Raw genomic sequence first — 17,104 nt, 5'->3', positions numbered from 1 at the left:
CAGCATCAGGAAGATCCACAGTTTCATGAGTGCTTTATTGCATAATGGGGTTGATAGCTCCATTTCAAAGAAGTAATGACTTTTTGTTACCTATGAATAAATTAAGATATAGTGCCATTTAAAAAATAATAATGTAGACCAGACGCAGTGGCTCATGCCTGTAATCCCAGCACTTTAGTAAGCTGAGGTGGGCGGATCATGAGGTCAGGAGATTGAGACCTTCCTGGCTAACACGGTGAAACCTGGTCTCTACTAAAAATACAAAAACTTACCCAGGTGTGGTGGCATGCACCTATAGTCCCAGCTACTTGGGAGACTAAGGTGGGAGAATCGCTTGAACCCAGAAGGTGGAGATTGTAGCAAGCCGAGATTGCTCCACTGCACTCCAGCCTGGGTGACAGAGTGAGACTCCATCTCAAAAAAAATAATAATAATAGTGTATCTCTGTTCTTATATTAAGATACGTTAGGTAGCTCTACTTATTTCAAAATAAAATTCATGACCAGGCATGCTGGCTCACACCTGTAATCCTAACACTTTGGGAGGCCGAGATGGGAGGATCACTTGAGCTCAGGAGTTCAAGACCACCCTGGGCAACATGGTGAGACACCATCTCTCAAAAAAAAAAAAAAATAGAAATAAACAATATAAAATTCATTCATTTCAAGTAAAAATGCTTATCCTGTAGCTATCCTGAATTGTTAAGTATAATAAAATTAGCTATATTGCCAGATAGTCATAATTCTACAAATGTGGAATCATAGCAAGGCAGCACTTCTTTCATTTATGTGGGGATTTATACTAATAGACATTCATTTAGTTAGGCAGTCAGCCAGTTTGTACTGAGCACCTGCTACCTGCCAGGCACTGCTGTCAGCACTGCAGACCTAATAATGAGTAAGAGCCCTCTCATGGAAGCTAGATTCTGGATGGTGCCGACAGTCAACAATTACATGAACAGGAAAACTTTTGATAGCACTAAGTGCTTTGAAGACAATAAAACAAGATTATGTAGTAGGTGTTGTGGATGCTGGTTGTTAGATGGTGTCATCAAGGAAGGACTCTGTGGTAGTGACAATTGAGCTGCAACCTGAATGCTACAAAGGAATTGGACATGCAAAGAGAGGATCAGGGTGTTATATGCAAAGGAAACAGCAAAGCACAAAGGTCCTGAGATAGGAATAAGCTCAGTGTAGTCAAGGAACAGAAAGAGGGCTGATATGGCTAGAGGAAGTGATAGTGATGGGGTAAGAGGGATGGGCGGAGATCTCATACAGGACCTTGTTGGATTTTAGTTTACATGCAGTGGAGGGTTTAATGTGAGAAGTACCAAGATGTAATTTACATTTTAAAAAGATCCCCTTGGCTCTGGCAGTAAAATGAGTTTGGTGAAGAAAAAAAAAAAGATCCCCTTGGCTATGGTATGAAGAGTGAGTATGAAATGAAAAAGGGAAAAAGTTAGAAGGCTGCAAATGATGGTGGATTGGACCAGAGTACTAGCATCGGAGGTAGAGAAATGGGTGGATTTGGCATATATTTGGCATTAATATAGAATTGATTGGACTGCTTAACTTACCAAAGTAGTTAATATGCCAACAGTATGATAGGTACTTCTTTTTTTTTTTTTTTTTTTTTTTCTGAGATAGAGTCTTGCTCTGTCACCCAGGCTGAAGTGCGGTGGTGCCATCTCGGCTCACTGCAGCCTCCGCCTCCCTGGTTCAAGTGATTCTCGTGCCTCAACCTCCTGAGTAGCTGGGATTACAGGCATACACCACTACACCCGGCTAATTTTTTGTATTTTTAGTAGAGATGGGGTTTTGCCACATTGGCCAGGCTGGTCTCGAACTCCTGGCCTCAAGTGATCCACCTGCCTTGGCTTCCCAAAGTGCTGGGATTACAGGTGTGAGCCACCACGCCCTTCCGATAGGTAATTCTTGATTATCAAAGCAGATATGAACCCATCAAATGTTGTGATAATCCTCTGGAATAGACTAGAGATGAGCAGAGTTAGCCCTATTTTATTCCAGTTGCACTTGTAGTCCATACTGCAGTTTAGTTTTCTCCTGCTGATTAGATTATAAACTTCCTTTAAAACAGGAAGTATGCCTCATTGCACCTTTACAGGCTTCTAAAATATGTGGTACAAAGCTAGGTATGTAGTAAGTATTCATCAAATCAACTTGTTTTATAAGATGAATTGCCTAGCATCACACAAATCTTTTAACATATTCCTGAATTAATTAATTCATTCAAAATATTATTACCAGGCACAGTTTAGGCACTGGGGATAAACCACAATGAACTGTGGTGAACCACAATTCACTGGCGGCATTCTGCTGCCCCTGCATGCCGGGTATTTGCTCTCCAGTTAGCTACTGTTTCTACTTGTCCCACTTCACCAATTTCTGTTAAACACTTGACCTCTGTTCTAAAGGTTCTGAAAACTAAACATTTTCTATAATAAAAAAAACTATTGTAATTATTTAAAATCATTCTGAATAAATCTTTTCTCCTCTGTGGATCCCTTTTGCCCTCTTTCCTTCTTTCATTCATTCCCTTTTTTTCCCTTCTTCCTTTCTTCTTTCAGCAGCATGGTGGAAACAGCATGCATGAGCTTTGAAGTCAGAGGGACCTGGCCTACTGACTTCCGTGATCTGTGGCACATTACTTACCTTTGCCAAGTCTGAATTTCCTTATTTGTAAATGATGAATAATTATATAGTAGTATTATGCCCAATCATAAGGTATAGGGGTATATAATCTTTTTTTTTTTTTTTTTTTTTACAAAAACTGTAATAGGATGGGGTGCCATGGCTGACTCCTGTAATCCCAACACTTTGGGAGGCTGAGGTGGGAAGATTGCTTAAGGCCAGGAGTTGGAGACCAGGCTAGGCGACATACACAAAAATTAAAAATATTGGCCGGGCGCGGTGGCTCACGCTTGTAATCCCAGCACTTTGGGAGGCCGAGGCGAGCGGATCACGAGGTCAGGAGATCGAGACCACAGTGAAACCCCGTCTCTACTAAAAATACAAAAAATTAGCCGGGCGTGGTGGCGGGCGCCTGTAGTCCCAGCTACTCGGAGAGGCTGAGGCAGGAGAATGGCGTGAACCCCAGAGGCGGAGCTTGCAGTGAGCCGAGATTGCGCCACTGCACTCCAGCCTGGGCGACAGAGCGAGACTCCGTCTCAAAAAAAAAAAAAAATTAAAAATATTAGCCAGGCATGGTGGCATGTGCCTATAGTCCCAGCTACTCGGGAGGCTGAGGTAGGAGAATCACTTGAGCCCAGGAGTTCAAGGCTGCAGTGAGCTATGATCGCACCACTGCACACTCCAGCCTGGGTCACAAACTGAGACCCTATCTTTAAAAAAAAAACAAAGACACAAAAGTATAATAGAACCATTAGCTGTTAAGGAACTTGAGACCTTATGAAGGGAGTGGGGATAGAACTGAGGGCAGAAATAGACCTATAAATAGCCTTATAAATATGTTTACATCTATTAAAATAAAATGACAAAGACCACGCACACAAATGCATTTGTACATATTAAATAAGTAATATGAATTACATTCTACTATTAATTTCTATTTATCATTCTTGACTTGCTGAAAGCTTGCAGATCTATTTTATTAGGAGTTTGACTAGTCTCACCGTAAATCTGTTTTGCTTTTTCATAGATAATACATATTCCAAGAGGCATGGTTTTTTCTTCATCCGATCTTCCTCCAAGTGTGTAATTTCTGTGACTCAAGATTTCTAAGTGTTAGACATTTCCTGGGTGATTTCTCCTACTTCTGCAGTCCCTCTGAGATCTCAGAGACATAGAGTAGTTTGGATGCGTGATATGGAAAAAGCTTTGCCTGGAACTGTTTAACCCACTCAGCTTGTTGTCAAATAGCTTTTCTGAAATCTAAGGTCATATACCCATCATTTTTCATGACAATGTTAATTCTTCAAGTCTACTAGAATATATTTCAAGTCTACTAGAATATATTTCAAGGCCTTAACTTACCCTCCTTCATCTTTGTTCTCTCTCTCTCATAGTTGTAAAATCTACTCCTGTTCCTCTGTCATCTGCTTTACCTTCCTTTTCTTAATTCTCTCTTGTTCTGATTATCCTCAGGAGAAATACTTTGCAATTTATATATCCTGAAACTAAAATTTGCAATGTAGTCTAAAAGGTATCTAGAAGCAATTTTCCATATATTTATTTTCCCTGCCTAAGAAGGGAACCCTACAGGGCAAATTCTCCTCAGTGGAAAAGGTAATATCATTGAAAGTAATGGTACACAGCTACTTCAATATTTAACAAGCATATATGAGATACTCATTGTTTATATTGCTGGGCATTTAGAACAAGTAGTCAAAGTAGGACTATAAAGACAAATGAAATCAGTGAAAACAGTGCAAAGGAAGTATGGGATTATCATTGTAAACTCACCAACCAGACAAATTCTAAGAGGAGAACACAACAATGCAATCGCAAAGCTCACATGCAGAGATGACTCCCTGGTGGTTTGCCTCTCTTTTTCTTAGTGATTTCAGAATGTCCAAATGCTTCTAAATGTCAGTTAATACCTCCTAAACGGAAGGCCATGTTTAAGTGGCGCTCTTCATAAGAAGTCATATTCTTGTAACCTGAATGGGTATGGGATATGTTTCTACTCAAATTTACAAGTAGAGGTACTCACCATTATAGAAGGATTACTATTGGTAGTTCTTTGACTGCTTAAATGGATTAAATGTATGTAAAGCACCAGGATAGCATAGCACCTAGCACATAATAGGAGCTTGTGAAATAGCAGTTCCTTTCTTCCATTTTAACAATTTTACTTTTTTTCTCCCAGGATTTGGATGTAGCTTTGCCCATTATTGAGAATTATAAGGATCGGTTGTTGGCAATTGGAGAGGTAAACACCCACTAGCTGATCAAATGACTTCTAATTCAGACTTCTACTTGATATATGAAAATAATCTTTAGTTCAGTATTGGTGATTATAACTGACTTGTATAATTATGTTCACCCCACTTAGCCAAATAATAATTTGTTGATACTTCTTTAATAAGCAAGAAAGCTTGGGGATGAAACAATCAAAAGCCTTACCATAGGCCTACCTTAATTGGAGAAAAATAATAGCATTTCTAAATACTTTGCTTTTTTTTTTCTTGTGCTTAAATATGGGTCCTTGCCCTGGTGAGTTAATATAGTATCTATAATTCTTCATAAGTAATTTAGAAACACACTTTAAATGGGCTAGAGTTTGTAATTAAAGAACTTTTTTATTAAATAATTGTGAATTTTTTTTTTTTTTTTTTGAGGCAGAACCTTGTTCTGTCACTTAGGCTGGAGTACAGTGGTGCAATCCCAGCTGGAGTGAAGTGGTGCAATCTTGGCTCACTGCAACCTCCGCCTCCCAGGTTCAAGTGTTTCTCCTGCCTTAGCCTCCCTACTAGCTGGGATTACAGGCATGCACTACCAACCCAGCTAATTTTTTTGTATTTTTAGTAGAGACGGGGTTTCACCATGTTGGCCAGGCTGGTCTTGGACGCCTGGCCTCAAGTAATCCACCCACCTTCGCCTCCCAAAGTGCTGGGATTACAGGCATGAGCGATCGTGCCCAGCCAATTGTGAAATATTTTTATTACTTGGTAATAAATTCCATTTTTAATTAAAGACAAAAGATAAGAATAACACTTAAATTCAGAATATAGATTATAGAATGCATGCCAAAATAGTCCCAGGAGAAGGAGTCATCTATAGTCTGTGCCGTCCAATATAGTGGCCACTTAACAGCTCCTGAGCATTTGAAATGTGACTGCTCTGAATTGAGATGTGCTATAAGTGTAAAATACACTGTGTATTTCAAAGTTTTAGTACCAAAAAGAAAAAAAAAATGCTGGGCACAGTGGTTCACGCCTGTAATCCCAGCACTTTGGGAGGCCAAGGCGGGCTGATCACTTGACATCAGGAATTTGAGACCAGCCTGACCAACATGGTAAAACCTTGTCTCTACTAAAAACACAAAAATTAGCCGGGCTTGGTGGCGGGCACCTGTAATCCCAGCTACTCAGGAGGCTGAGGCAAGAGAATCACCTGAACCCGGGAGGCGGAGGTTGCAGTGAGCCGAGATCACGCCACTACACTCCATCGTGGGTGACTGAGCCAGACTCCGTCTCAACAAAACAAACAAAAAAAGGAATATAAAATAACTCAATATTTTATATTGGCTGCATGTTTAAAATAATAATATTTGGGATATATCGGGTTAAAGCATATTATTAAGATTAATTTCACCTGTTTTTGTGAAAAAAATTTTTTTTTTTTTTGAGACGGAGTCTTGCTCTGTCGCCCAGGCTGGAGGGCAGTGGCGTGATCTCGGCTCACTGCAAGCTCCGCCTCCCGGGTTCACACCATTCTCCTACCTCAGCCTCCCAAGTAGCTGGGACTACAGGCACCTGCCACCACGCCCGGCTAATTTTTTGTATTTTTAGTAGAGACGGGGTTTTACCGTGTTAGCCAGGATGGTCTCGATCTGCTGACCTCGTGATCCACCCGCCTCGGCCTCCCAAGGTGCTGGGATTACAGGCGTGAGCCACTGCGCCCAGCCTTTTGTGAATATTTTTAATGTGGCTACTAGAATTAATATTTTTATGTGGCTTGCTTTTGTGCCTCACATTATATTTCTATTGGATAGCATCAATCCAAAGATCTCTTTTGAGGTTCCTTAAACCTAAATATGTAATATCTTTTATTTTTCTGCTCTAGGTTGGGCTAGATTTCTCCCCCAGATTTGCTGGCACTGATGAACAGAAGGAAGAGCAAAGACAAGTCCTAATCAGACAGATCCAATTAGCCAAAAGACTAAATTTGCCTGTGTAGGTTAATTGTTTTTCTATGTTAATAGCTATAGAGCAAATTAAATAATGATCAGAGTTAGCCTGAGATGGAACTGTACATTTATTTTTCTCTGAACTATGTTAATAGATCAAAAACAATACTTTCAGAATCAGAACGGTACTTAAAAGAAATGTTGTTATCGTTAAACAGAAATGTGCACTCACGCTCTGCCGGAAGACCTACCATCAACCTTTTACAAGAGCAAGGTATTCCGTTTCCTGAGAAAAATAGGCCTAATGTTCAAGTTTGACAATTCCAGTTTATGTTCTCATAAAGCAAGCGATGTTTTCATCTGATTTCTTGAAGGGCGGGGGCAAGAAGTGAGGTGGAAATCATCTAAGACGATGTTGCAGGTCAGGCTATTGTTTACAAGGTTTTCAGTGTAATTATGATATTTCCCAGGCCCAGATAGAGTAAATGAAAAGTTGAATACAATAATTTACGTCCCTTAATTTAAAAATTAGCAGCTTCATAAAAAACAAAGCAAAATTAGAAGCTCCAGTTTCATTTATTTATTTATTTATTTTTATTTATTTATTTATTTATTTTTTTTTTTTTGAGACAGAGTCTCACTCTGTCGCCCAGGCTGGAATGCAGTGGCGCAATCTCGGCTCACTGCGACCTCTGCCTCCTGGGTTCAAGCAATTCTCCTGCCTCAACCTCCTATGTAGCTGAGATTCCAGGCACCCACTATCACGTCCAGCTAATTTTTATATTTTTAGTAGAGCTGGGGTTTCACCATGTTGGCCAGGCTGGTCTCGAACTCCTGACCTCAAGTGATCTGCCTGCCTCAGCCTGCCAAAGTGCTGGGATTACAAGATGAGCCACTGTGCCCAGCCTATTTTATTTTTTGAGACACAGTCTTGCTTTGTTGCCCACGCTGGAGTGCAGTCGTGCAATCTTGGCTCACTGCAACCTCCACCTCCTGGGTTCAAGCTATTCTTCTGCTTCAGCATCCCAAGTAGCTAACATTACAGGTGCGTGCCACCACACCCAGCTAATTTTTGTATGTTTAGTAGAGATGGGGTTTCACAATGTTCGCCAGGCTGGTCTTGAACTCCTGACCTCAGGTGATCCACCCGCCTTGGCCTCCCAAAATGCTGGGATTACAGGCGTGAGCCACTGTGCCTGGCCAGCAGCTCCAGTTTCTTAATCAGCTCAGTCAGCTGATGAATGAGGAAAAGGTTAAAAAAAGAAGGGCAATCACATTGGGTCACTGTTTTTTTATGTTTTCTAGCTGCTGCTTCAGAAATGCAGAATTTACAGAAATGCAGAAATACAGATTTTGGCCATCATACATACACACACTCTTCTTTGCCAGTTGTTCCTAAAGTAAAATTACATCTTATAGCATTATTTTTCAACATTTTAAAGGTACCATCCACAGTAAGAAATATCATTTATTTTGAGACTCATATTTACATAAAGAAAGCTAACAAAAGTTTAACAAGCAATCCACATATGTGTATGTATGTATAGGTATGTAAGTGTGTGTGCTACATACACACACACACACACATACATATAAGCACTCACTGGTTGTGACCTAAGTTGGTTTCATAACTCACGGTCATAACCCTCTAATAGTCATTCATACCATTTGAAAAAACTCTGTCAAATAATAAAGTAAATGTAATTGCCTACAACTAGAAATCAGTGATGAATAGTTCTGGGGTCACTGAAAGCATGATTTTTACGCAGGCTGAGCAGCTACCCTTTAAGAACTGGGGATAGTTTTATGAAGCCCACTCTGACTATTGAATTTGTGTCACTTAGTTCCCCATTTCTTCTTTCACTAGCATTTTTGTTAAGATAATCCATTTGACTTTTTAAAAACCTCCTGTTAGAAACAATTAGCTCACAGACTTCTAGAAAAGGTCTGATGGTGCAGAAAATTTATATTTGTCTTTAAAATTGAATATTTCTCTCTCTCTCTTTTTTTTTTTTTTTTTTTTTTTTGAGACTGGGTCTGACTCTGTTGCCCAGGCTGGATTGCAGTGGGGCGATCTCTGCTCACTACAACCTCTACCTCCTGGGCTCAAAAGATCCTCCCACTTCAGCCTCACAAGTAGCTGGGACTATCGGTACACACCACCACACCCTGCTAACTTTTTTGTGTGTATTTTTAGTAGAAACTGGGTTTCACCATGTTGCCCAGGCTGGTCTCAAAGACCTGAGCTCGCTCAAGAGGTCCTCCCACCTCAGCCTCCCAAAGTGCTGGGATTACAGACATGAGCCACTGTGCCTGGCCAACATTATTGAATATTTCAATTTTATTCTGAAGATTAAGAATTTATTCTCTCTCTCTCTCTCTCTCTCTATATATATATATATATATATGTATTTTTTTTTTTTTTTGAGATGGAGTCTCGCTCTGTCACCCAGGCTGGAGTACAGTGGCACAATTTTGGCTCACTGCAACCTCTGCCTCCCGGGTTCAAGTGATTCTCCTGCCTCAGCCTCCCAAGTAGCTGGGATTACAGGTGCCTGCCACTATGCCCAGCTAATTTTTTTGTATTTTTAGTAGAGATGGGGTTTCACCATGCTAGTCAGGCTTGTCTTGAACTTCTGACCTCAGGTGATCCACCAGCCTCCCAAAGTGCTGGGATTACAGATGTGAGCCACCGCGCCCGGCCTATATATGTTTTTATTAGTTTATTTTTTGAGACAGAGTGTCACTCCGATGCCCAGCCTAGAGTGCAGTGGTGCGATCACAGCTCACTGCAGCCTCAACATCTCAGACTCAGGTGATTCGCCCACCTTATCTTCTTGAGTAGCTGGGACTACAGGCCTGCACCACCATGCCCAGCTAAATTTTGTATTTTTTGTAGAGACGGGGTTTCACTATGTTGGCCATGCTGGTTTTGAACTCCTGGGCTCAAGTGATCCGCCTGCCTTGGCCTCCCAAAGTTCTGGGATTACAAGTGTGAGCCACTGTGCCTGGCCTAAAATTTACTATATTTTTATTCCACTCTTTGAACACCATACATTTATCCACCCTTTAGAAGTTATAGAACCTCCTGTTTGTATCCTAGTGACCAACATTTACTTAAAATTTCAGACTTCTGTTGTTTAATTTGATTGATGGGAAATAAAATGGAATTCTGCCTTATCTTTCATTTTTGAAAGGTGCTGACAAGGTACTGCTGCATGCATTTGATGGTCGGCCATCTGTAGCCATGGAAGGAGTAAGAGCTGGGTACTTCTTCTCAATTCCCCCTTCTATCATAAGAAGTGGACAGGTAAATTTTTTCATTGAAACTCATCTAATACTTTATGAAATAAAATTTAAAACATGAGCTTTTCTTACATACTTGTGATACTATTCTAGTTACATTACAAAAATTAATCTTCGGTCTCTACCTCACATATATATAAAAATGAACTCAGAAATTGATCAAAGACTTAAATATAAAACCAAAATAAGGCCAGGCGCAGGGGCTCACGCTTGTAATTCCAGCACTTTGGAAGGCTGAAGCGGGTGGATCATCTGAGGCCAGGAGTTTGAGACCAGCCTGACCAACATGGTGAAACCCCGTCTCTACTAAAAATACAAAAATTAGCCGGGCGTGGTGGCATGTGCTTGTAATCCCAGCTACTCGGGAGGGTGAGGCAGGAGAATCGCTTGAATCAGGAGGTGGAGGTTGCAGTGAGCCGAGATCAAGCCATTGCACTCTAGCCTGGTCAACAAGAGCGAAACTCCATCTCAAAAAAAAAAAAAAAAAAAAAACTAAAAATTCTTAGAGGAAAACAGGCCTTAATTTGTGTGACTCCTTGATTAGGCTGTGGCTTCTTAGATAGGTCATTAAAATCATAAGCCACCAAAGAAAAAAAAAAATTTATTGGGCATAATCAAAATTTAAAATTTTCACAATAAAAAATTTAAGACTTTTATAATTCAAAGCACATTATCAAAAAAGTGAAAATACAACCCATAGAAAGATAAAAAATATTTTCAAGCCATGTATCTGATAAGGGTCTAGTATCCAGAATATATAAAGCACCATTACAACTCAGTAAAAAGACAAATAACCTGATTAAAATACGTGCAAATTATTTAAATTAGATATTTCTCTAAAGAAAACATACAAGGCTGGGCGCGGTGGCTCACGCTTGTAATCCCAGCACTTTGGGAGGCCGAGGCAGGCGGATCACGAGGTCAGCAGATCGAGACCACGGTGAAACCCCGTCTCTACTAAAAATACAAAAAAATTAGCCGGGCGTGGTGGCGGGCGCCTGTAGTCCCAGCTACTCGGAGAGGCTGAGGCGGGAGAATGGCGTGAACCCGGGAGGCGGAGCTTGCAGTGAGCCGAGATTACGCCACTGCACTCCAGCCTGGGCGACAGAGCGAGACTCCGTCTCAAAAAAAAAAACAAAAAAAACAAAAGAAAACATACAAATGGCCAATAAGCTTATAAAAAGACACTCAACCTCATTAGCCATTGTGGAAATAGAAATCAAAGATACAGTGAGAGATACCACTTTATACCACTAAGTTTGGAGTTCCTTAGAAACTTAATAAAATTACCATGTGACCCAGCAATTCCACCCCTAGGTAGATACCCAAAAGAGATTAAAACATATGTCTACACAAAAACGTATACATAAATGTTTATAGCAGCATTATTCATAATAGCCAAAAAGTAGAAACAACCTAGATGTCTGTCAGCTGATGAATGGATAAATAAAATGTGCTATATCCATACAATGGAATATAAAGTCATAAAAAGAAATGAAGAGTAATAAAGTCATGAAAAGAAATGAAGTACTGAGTCATGCTACAGCATGGATGAACCTTGAAAACATTATACTAAGAGAAAGCGACCAGACAAAAAACCACATCTTGTGTTATTCCATTCATGTGAAATGTCCAGGTGAGGCAGATCTATAGACACAAAATAGATTAGTGGTTTCCAGGATTTTGAGGGGAGGATAATAGGGAGTGACAGCTAATGGGTATGGGATTTCTTTTTGGGGTGATGAAAATATTCCAGAACTAGATAATGGTGATGATTGTACAATTTTGTGAATATAGCAAAAAACACTGAATTGTATACTTTCAAAGAGTGAATATTATGGTATGTGAATTATAGCTTTAAAAATTAAAAACTAGGCCGGGCGCAGTGGCTCACCCCTGTAATCCCAGCACTTTGGGAGGCCGAGGCGGGCAGATCACAAGGTCAGGAGACTGAGACCATCCTGGCTAACATGATGAAACCCCATCTCTACTAAAAATACAAAAAATTAGCTGGGCATGGTGGCGGGCGCCTGTAGTCCCAGCTACTCGGGAGGCTGAGGCAGGAGAATGGTGTGAACCCGGGAAGCGGACCTTGCAGTGAGCCGAGATTGTGCCACTGCACTCCAGCCTGGGCGACAGAGCGAGACTCCATTTCCAAAAAAAAAAAGGAAAATACAAAAAATTAGCCGGGCCTGGTGGTGGGCGCCTGTAGTCCCGGCTACTTGGGAGTCGGAGGCAGGAGAATGGTGTGAACCTGGGTGGTGGAGCCTGCAGTGAGCCGAGATCGCACCACTGCACTCCAGCCTGGGCGACAGAGCGAGACTCCATCTCAAAAAAAAAAAAAAAGAAAAAAGAAAAAACCATCCACAACCCAATCTAAAATTGAAATTGGGCTGGGCACTGTGGCTCACACCTGTAATCTCAGCACTTTCGGAGGCCAAAGCAGGCAGTTCACCTGAGGTCAGGAGTTCAAAACCTGCCTGGCCAACATGGTGAGACCCTGTCTCTACTAAAAATTCAAAAATTAGCTGGGTGTGGTGGCGCATGCCTGTAATCCCAGCTACTCAGGAGGCTGAGGCAGGAGAATCACTTGAACCCAGGAGGCAGATGTTGCAGTGAGCTGAGATTGCGCTTCTGCACTCCAGCCTGGGTGACAGAGACTCCATCTCAGAAATAAATAAATTAATTAATAAAATAAAATTTAAATTGCATAAGAACCTTAGATTTGGGCCAGGCACGGTGGCTCATACTTGTAACCTCAGCACTTTGGGAGGCCAAGGCCTGTGGATCACTTGAGCTCAAGAATTCGAGAACAGCCTAGGCAGTATAGCAAAACCTTGTCTCTACAAAACATAAAAATTAGCTGAGTGAAGGCAGGGTGCAGTGACTCATGCCTGTAATCCCAGCACTTTGGGAGGCCGAGGTGGGTGGATCATGAGGTCAGGAGATCGAGACCATCCTGGCTAACATGGTGAAACCCCATCTGTATTAAAAATACAAAAAATTAGCCGCGCGTGGTGGCGGGGGCCTGTAGTCCCAGCTACTTGGGAGGCTGAGGCAGGAGAATGGCGTGAACCCGGGAGGCAGAGCTTGCAGTGAGTCGAGATCACGCCACTGTACTCCAGCCTGGGTGACAGAGCAAGACTCCATCTCAAAAAAAAAAAAAAAAAAAAAAAAAATTAGCCAAGTGTGGTGGTGTGTGCCTATAGTCCCAACTACCTGGGAGGCTGAGGTGGGAGGATAGCTTCAGCCCAGGAGATGGAGGGTCCAGTGAGCCGAGTACGTGCCACTCCACTCCAACATGAGTGACAGAGCCAGACTGTGTCTCAAAAACAAACAAAACCCTTAGATTTATAACCATAAAGCTTTGAGTGCCTTAAAGTGGATGTTAGAAAGAAACACTGAATGTGATGAGGGTGGAGAAACAACAGAAATCACTTCCTTGTCAATGTCGGCATGTGATATCAGATGTTTGGATTTCTGCTTGCTGGGTATACCTCATTTTTGCTATGGTTACTATTCTTTGGTTTCCCTAGAAGCTTTGGATAATTTTTAGAAATTAGTGTTTATATTTTAACATAACTTTTAGTAGTGGAATTATGAGAACATCCAGTTAGCATTTATCAATTGAATTGTTTTTTTGAAGCAGGGTCTCACTCTGTCACCCAGGCTGGGGTGCAGTGTTGTGATCTTGTCTCACTGCAATCTCTGCCTCCCAGGTCCAAGCGATTCTCCTGCCTCAGCCTTTCAAGTAGCTGGGATTACAGGCGTGTACCACAATGCCTGGCTAATTTTTGTATTTTTTTTCCACTCTGTGGCTAGGCTGGAGTGCAGTGGTGCGATCTCAGCTCACTGCAACCTCTGCCTCCTGGGTTCAAGCGATTCTGCCTCAGCCTCCCGAGTAGCTGGGATTACAGGCGCCTGCCACCACGCCCAGCTCATTTTTGTATTTTTAGTAGAGATGGGGTTTCACCATGTTGGCCAGGCTGCTCTCGAACTCCCAACCTCAAGTGATCAGCCTGCCTTGGCCTCTCAAAGTGCCGGACAGGTATGAGCCATCACACCTGGCTAAATTTTTGTATTCTCAGTGGAGATGGGGTTTTATCATGTTGCCCAGGCTGGTCTCGAACTCCTGGTCTCAAGTGACCCACCCACCTCAGCCTCCCAAAGTACTGGGATTACAGGGGTGAGCTACCACAACCGGCCTATCAACTGAATAGTAAAAAATAATTTTTTTTTTTTTGAGGCAGACTCTCACTCTGTTGCCCAGTCTGGAGTGCAGTGGCACGACCTTGCCTGGCTAATTTTTGTATTTGTATTTGTATTTTATTATTATTATTTTTTTATTTTTTTGAGATGGAGTCTCGCCCTGTTGCTCAGTCTGGAGTGCAGTGGTGTGATCTCAGCTCACTGCAACCTTGCCTGGCTAATTTTTATATTTGTATTTTTATTTTATTACTATTTTTTTTTTATTTTTTTGAGACGGAGTCTCGCTCTGTTACCCAGTCTGGAGTGCAGTGGTGTGATCTCGGCTCACTGCAACCTCCACCTCCCAGGTTCCAGTGATTCTTCTTCCTCAGCCTCCTGAGTAGCTGGGATTACAGGCGCCTGCCACCATGCCTGGCTAATTTTTGTATTTTCAGTAGAGATGGGGTTTCACCATGTTGGCCAGGCTACTCTTGAACTCCTGACCTTATGTTCTGCCTGCCTCGGCCTCCCAAAGTGCTGGGATTACAGGCATGAGCCACCGTGCCTGGCAATTTTTGTATTTTTAGTAGAGACGGGGTTTCACCATGTTGGTCAGGCTGGTCTTGAACTCCTGACCTCGTGATCCACCGCCTCGGCCTCCCAAAGTGCTGAGATTACAGGCTGAGCCACCGCGCCTGGCCTAAAGCGTAAATTTTAAGTTATTGCAGAATAAAATGCATTATTAGCATGTCAATTTAATGCTCTTTATCTTTATTTCTCATGTTTTAAACTTACCTGCTTTCTCTTTTCTCTAAGAAGCAGAAACTTGTGAAACAATTGCCTTTAACTTCTATATGCTTAGAAACAGATTCACCTGCACTAGGACCAGAAAAGCAGGTAAATGGTTTTCTAATTTCTATATTATTTAGATTGTATCTTTCATTTGAGCTCTTTTCAATTTAGCTGTGTTTCTCATTATAGTGTAAATACAGTGGAATCCTCATACTGCCAGATTGAAGGCTTATATTAACTTTATTTCAGGTCTTTCTAAATATAACTGTTGTGCTCCAGAGAATATTATTTGATAATGAAGCATGTCCTAATGTATGTAATAATAAGAGTCAGACCAGTATAGTAAAAAGCACAGTGTCTGCAGTCAGAAAGTCAAATTCAAATCCTGTTATCTACCTAGTAGCTGACTTTGGGCAAGCTACTTAATCTCTCTGAAACTGTTTTTTCATTTATAAAATATGGGTAAAATAATAAATACATTAAAAAGATTATGGTGGGCTGGGCATGGTGGCTCACACCTATAATCCCAGCACTGTGGGAGGCCAAGGCAGGCAGATCACCTGAGGTCAGGAGTTCGAGACCAGCTTGACCAACATGGAGAAGCCCCGTCTCTACTAAAAATACAAAAAAATTAGCTGGGCATGGTGGCACATGCGCCTGTAATCACAGCTACTCGGGAGGCTGAGGCAGGAGAATCGCTTGAACCCAGGAGGTGGAGGTTGCAGTGAGCCGAGATCGCGCCATTGCACCCCAGCCTGGGCAACAAAGAGCAAAACTCCATCTCAAAAAAAAAAAGAAAAGATTACGGTAAGTATTACATGAAGTTATGTATGTGAAAGTACCTAGCAGTATCTGGTATACAGTAGGTACTCAATGAGTGTTCATTTTTCTTCTTTTAATTAGCATGTTATAATGAAGTTCTATTTCTTTCAATACAAGTATTGATACAGTCATGGGTTTATTTATATGATCTTTGCTGTTAATATCTCTTTTTGTTATTGTAAGCCACAAAGAATCATATTTTAAATTTCACTCTCTTTCATATTGCTACTATTTTAAATTATAATTTTCTGAAAGTAAGCCACAGTATATGTTTTATTTGCTTTAGGCAGTGCCTATTACAATGACCTCTCAATGTGCAGTTTAATAAGTGCCTTTGACTACCCATCAGATCTGTGTCTCTATGCCTGCCAAATTCAGAGAACTGGCACTCAAAATTTAGAGGTTTGGGAACAGTAGCAATTATTATCTGTTTATTCAGAAACTATGATTATATGTGATTGCAATGTGAATTTTACTAACTGATGTTCAATTAATGTTTATATTTTTCTTTTTATTTTCTTTTTTTTTTTTTTTTTTTTGAGACAGGGTCTCACTCTGTCACCCAAGCTGTAGTGCAGTGGCATGATCACAGCAACCTCGACTTTCTGGGTTCAGATGATTCTCCATCAGGCATGTGCTACCATGCCTGGCTAGTTGTTTTTGTTTTTGTTTTTGTTTGTTTTTGAGACAGAGTCTTGCTCTGTCGCCCAGGCTAGAGTGCAGTGGCGCAATCTCAGCTCACTGCAACCTCCGCCTTCCGGATTTAAGCAGTTCTCCTGCCTCAGCCTCCCTAGTAGCTGGGATTACAGGCTTGTGCCACCACGCCCGGCTGATTTTTGTATTTTTAGTGCACATATATTTCATAAAAAGAGGATTAACTTGGACATATTATTTTATAACTGATCTTTATGTGGTAAACCTCTGTATATATATTTTTTTTGTTAATTTTTTTTTTAATAGAGACAAGGTCTCACTATGTTGCCCAGGCTGGTCTCAAACTCCTAAGCTCAAGTGATCCTCCCACCTCGGCCTTCCTAAGTGCTAACATTACAGGTGTAAGCCACTGCACCTGGCTGAACCTCTGTATATATTAATAAACATACTTTTCTTCATCATGTTTAATAACTGCATAATATTCCAGTATGTGAGTTTACCATATTTAACT

At 41.2% G+C, this 17,104-nt stretch overlaps 1 protein-coding gene across 5 annotated transcripts in view; it reads left to right on the top strand.

Moving 5' to 3' along the window:
- TATDN3 (TatD DNase domain containing 3) overlaps positions 1-17,104 on the top strand; it is a 66,040-nt gene that overhangs the window by 6,126 nt on the left and 42,810 nt on the right. Inside the window, exons 5-9 of one of the 5 annotated variants that reach the window (XM_055233621.2) lie at positions 4,849-4,911; positions 6,768-6,877; positions 7,050-7,105; positions 10,029-10,141; positions 15,121-15,222. In XM_055233621.2, coding sequence (XP_055089596.1) covers positions 4,849-4,911; positions 6,768-6,877; positions 7,050-7,105; positions 10,029-10,141; positions 15,121-15,222 — 444 coding nt within the window. The remainder of the gene's footprint in view (positions 1-4,848; positions 4,912-6,767; positions 6,878-7,049; positions 7,106-10,028; positions 10,142-15,120; positions 15,223-17,104) is intronic. The other 4 variants (XM_055233624.2, XM_055233622.2, XM_063613181.1 and 1 more) reach the window with 4 other exon arrangements.

The sequence above is a fragment of the Symphalangus syndactylus genome, chromosome 19, assembly GCF_028878055.3.
Source record: "Symphalangus syndactylus isolate Jambi chromosome 19, NHGRI_mSymSyn1-v2.1_pri, whole genome shotgun sequence".
NCBI lineage: Eukaryota > Metazoa > Chordata > Mammalia > Primates > Hylobatidae > Symphalangus > Symphalangus syndactylus.
Note: the sequence above shows the minus strand (reverse complement) of the source record. Positions and strands in the feature narration are given on the sequence as shown.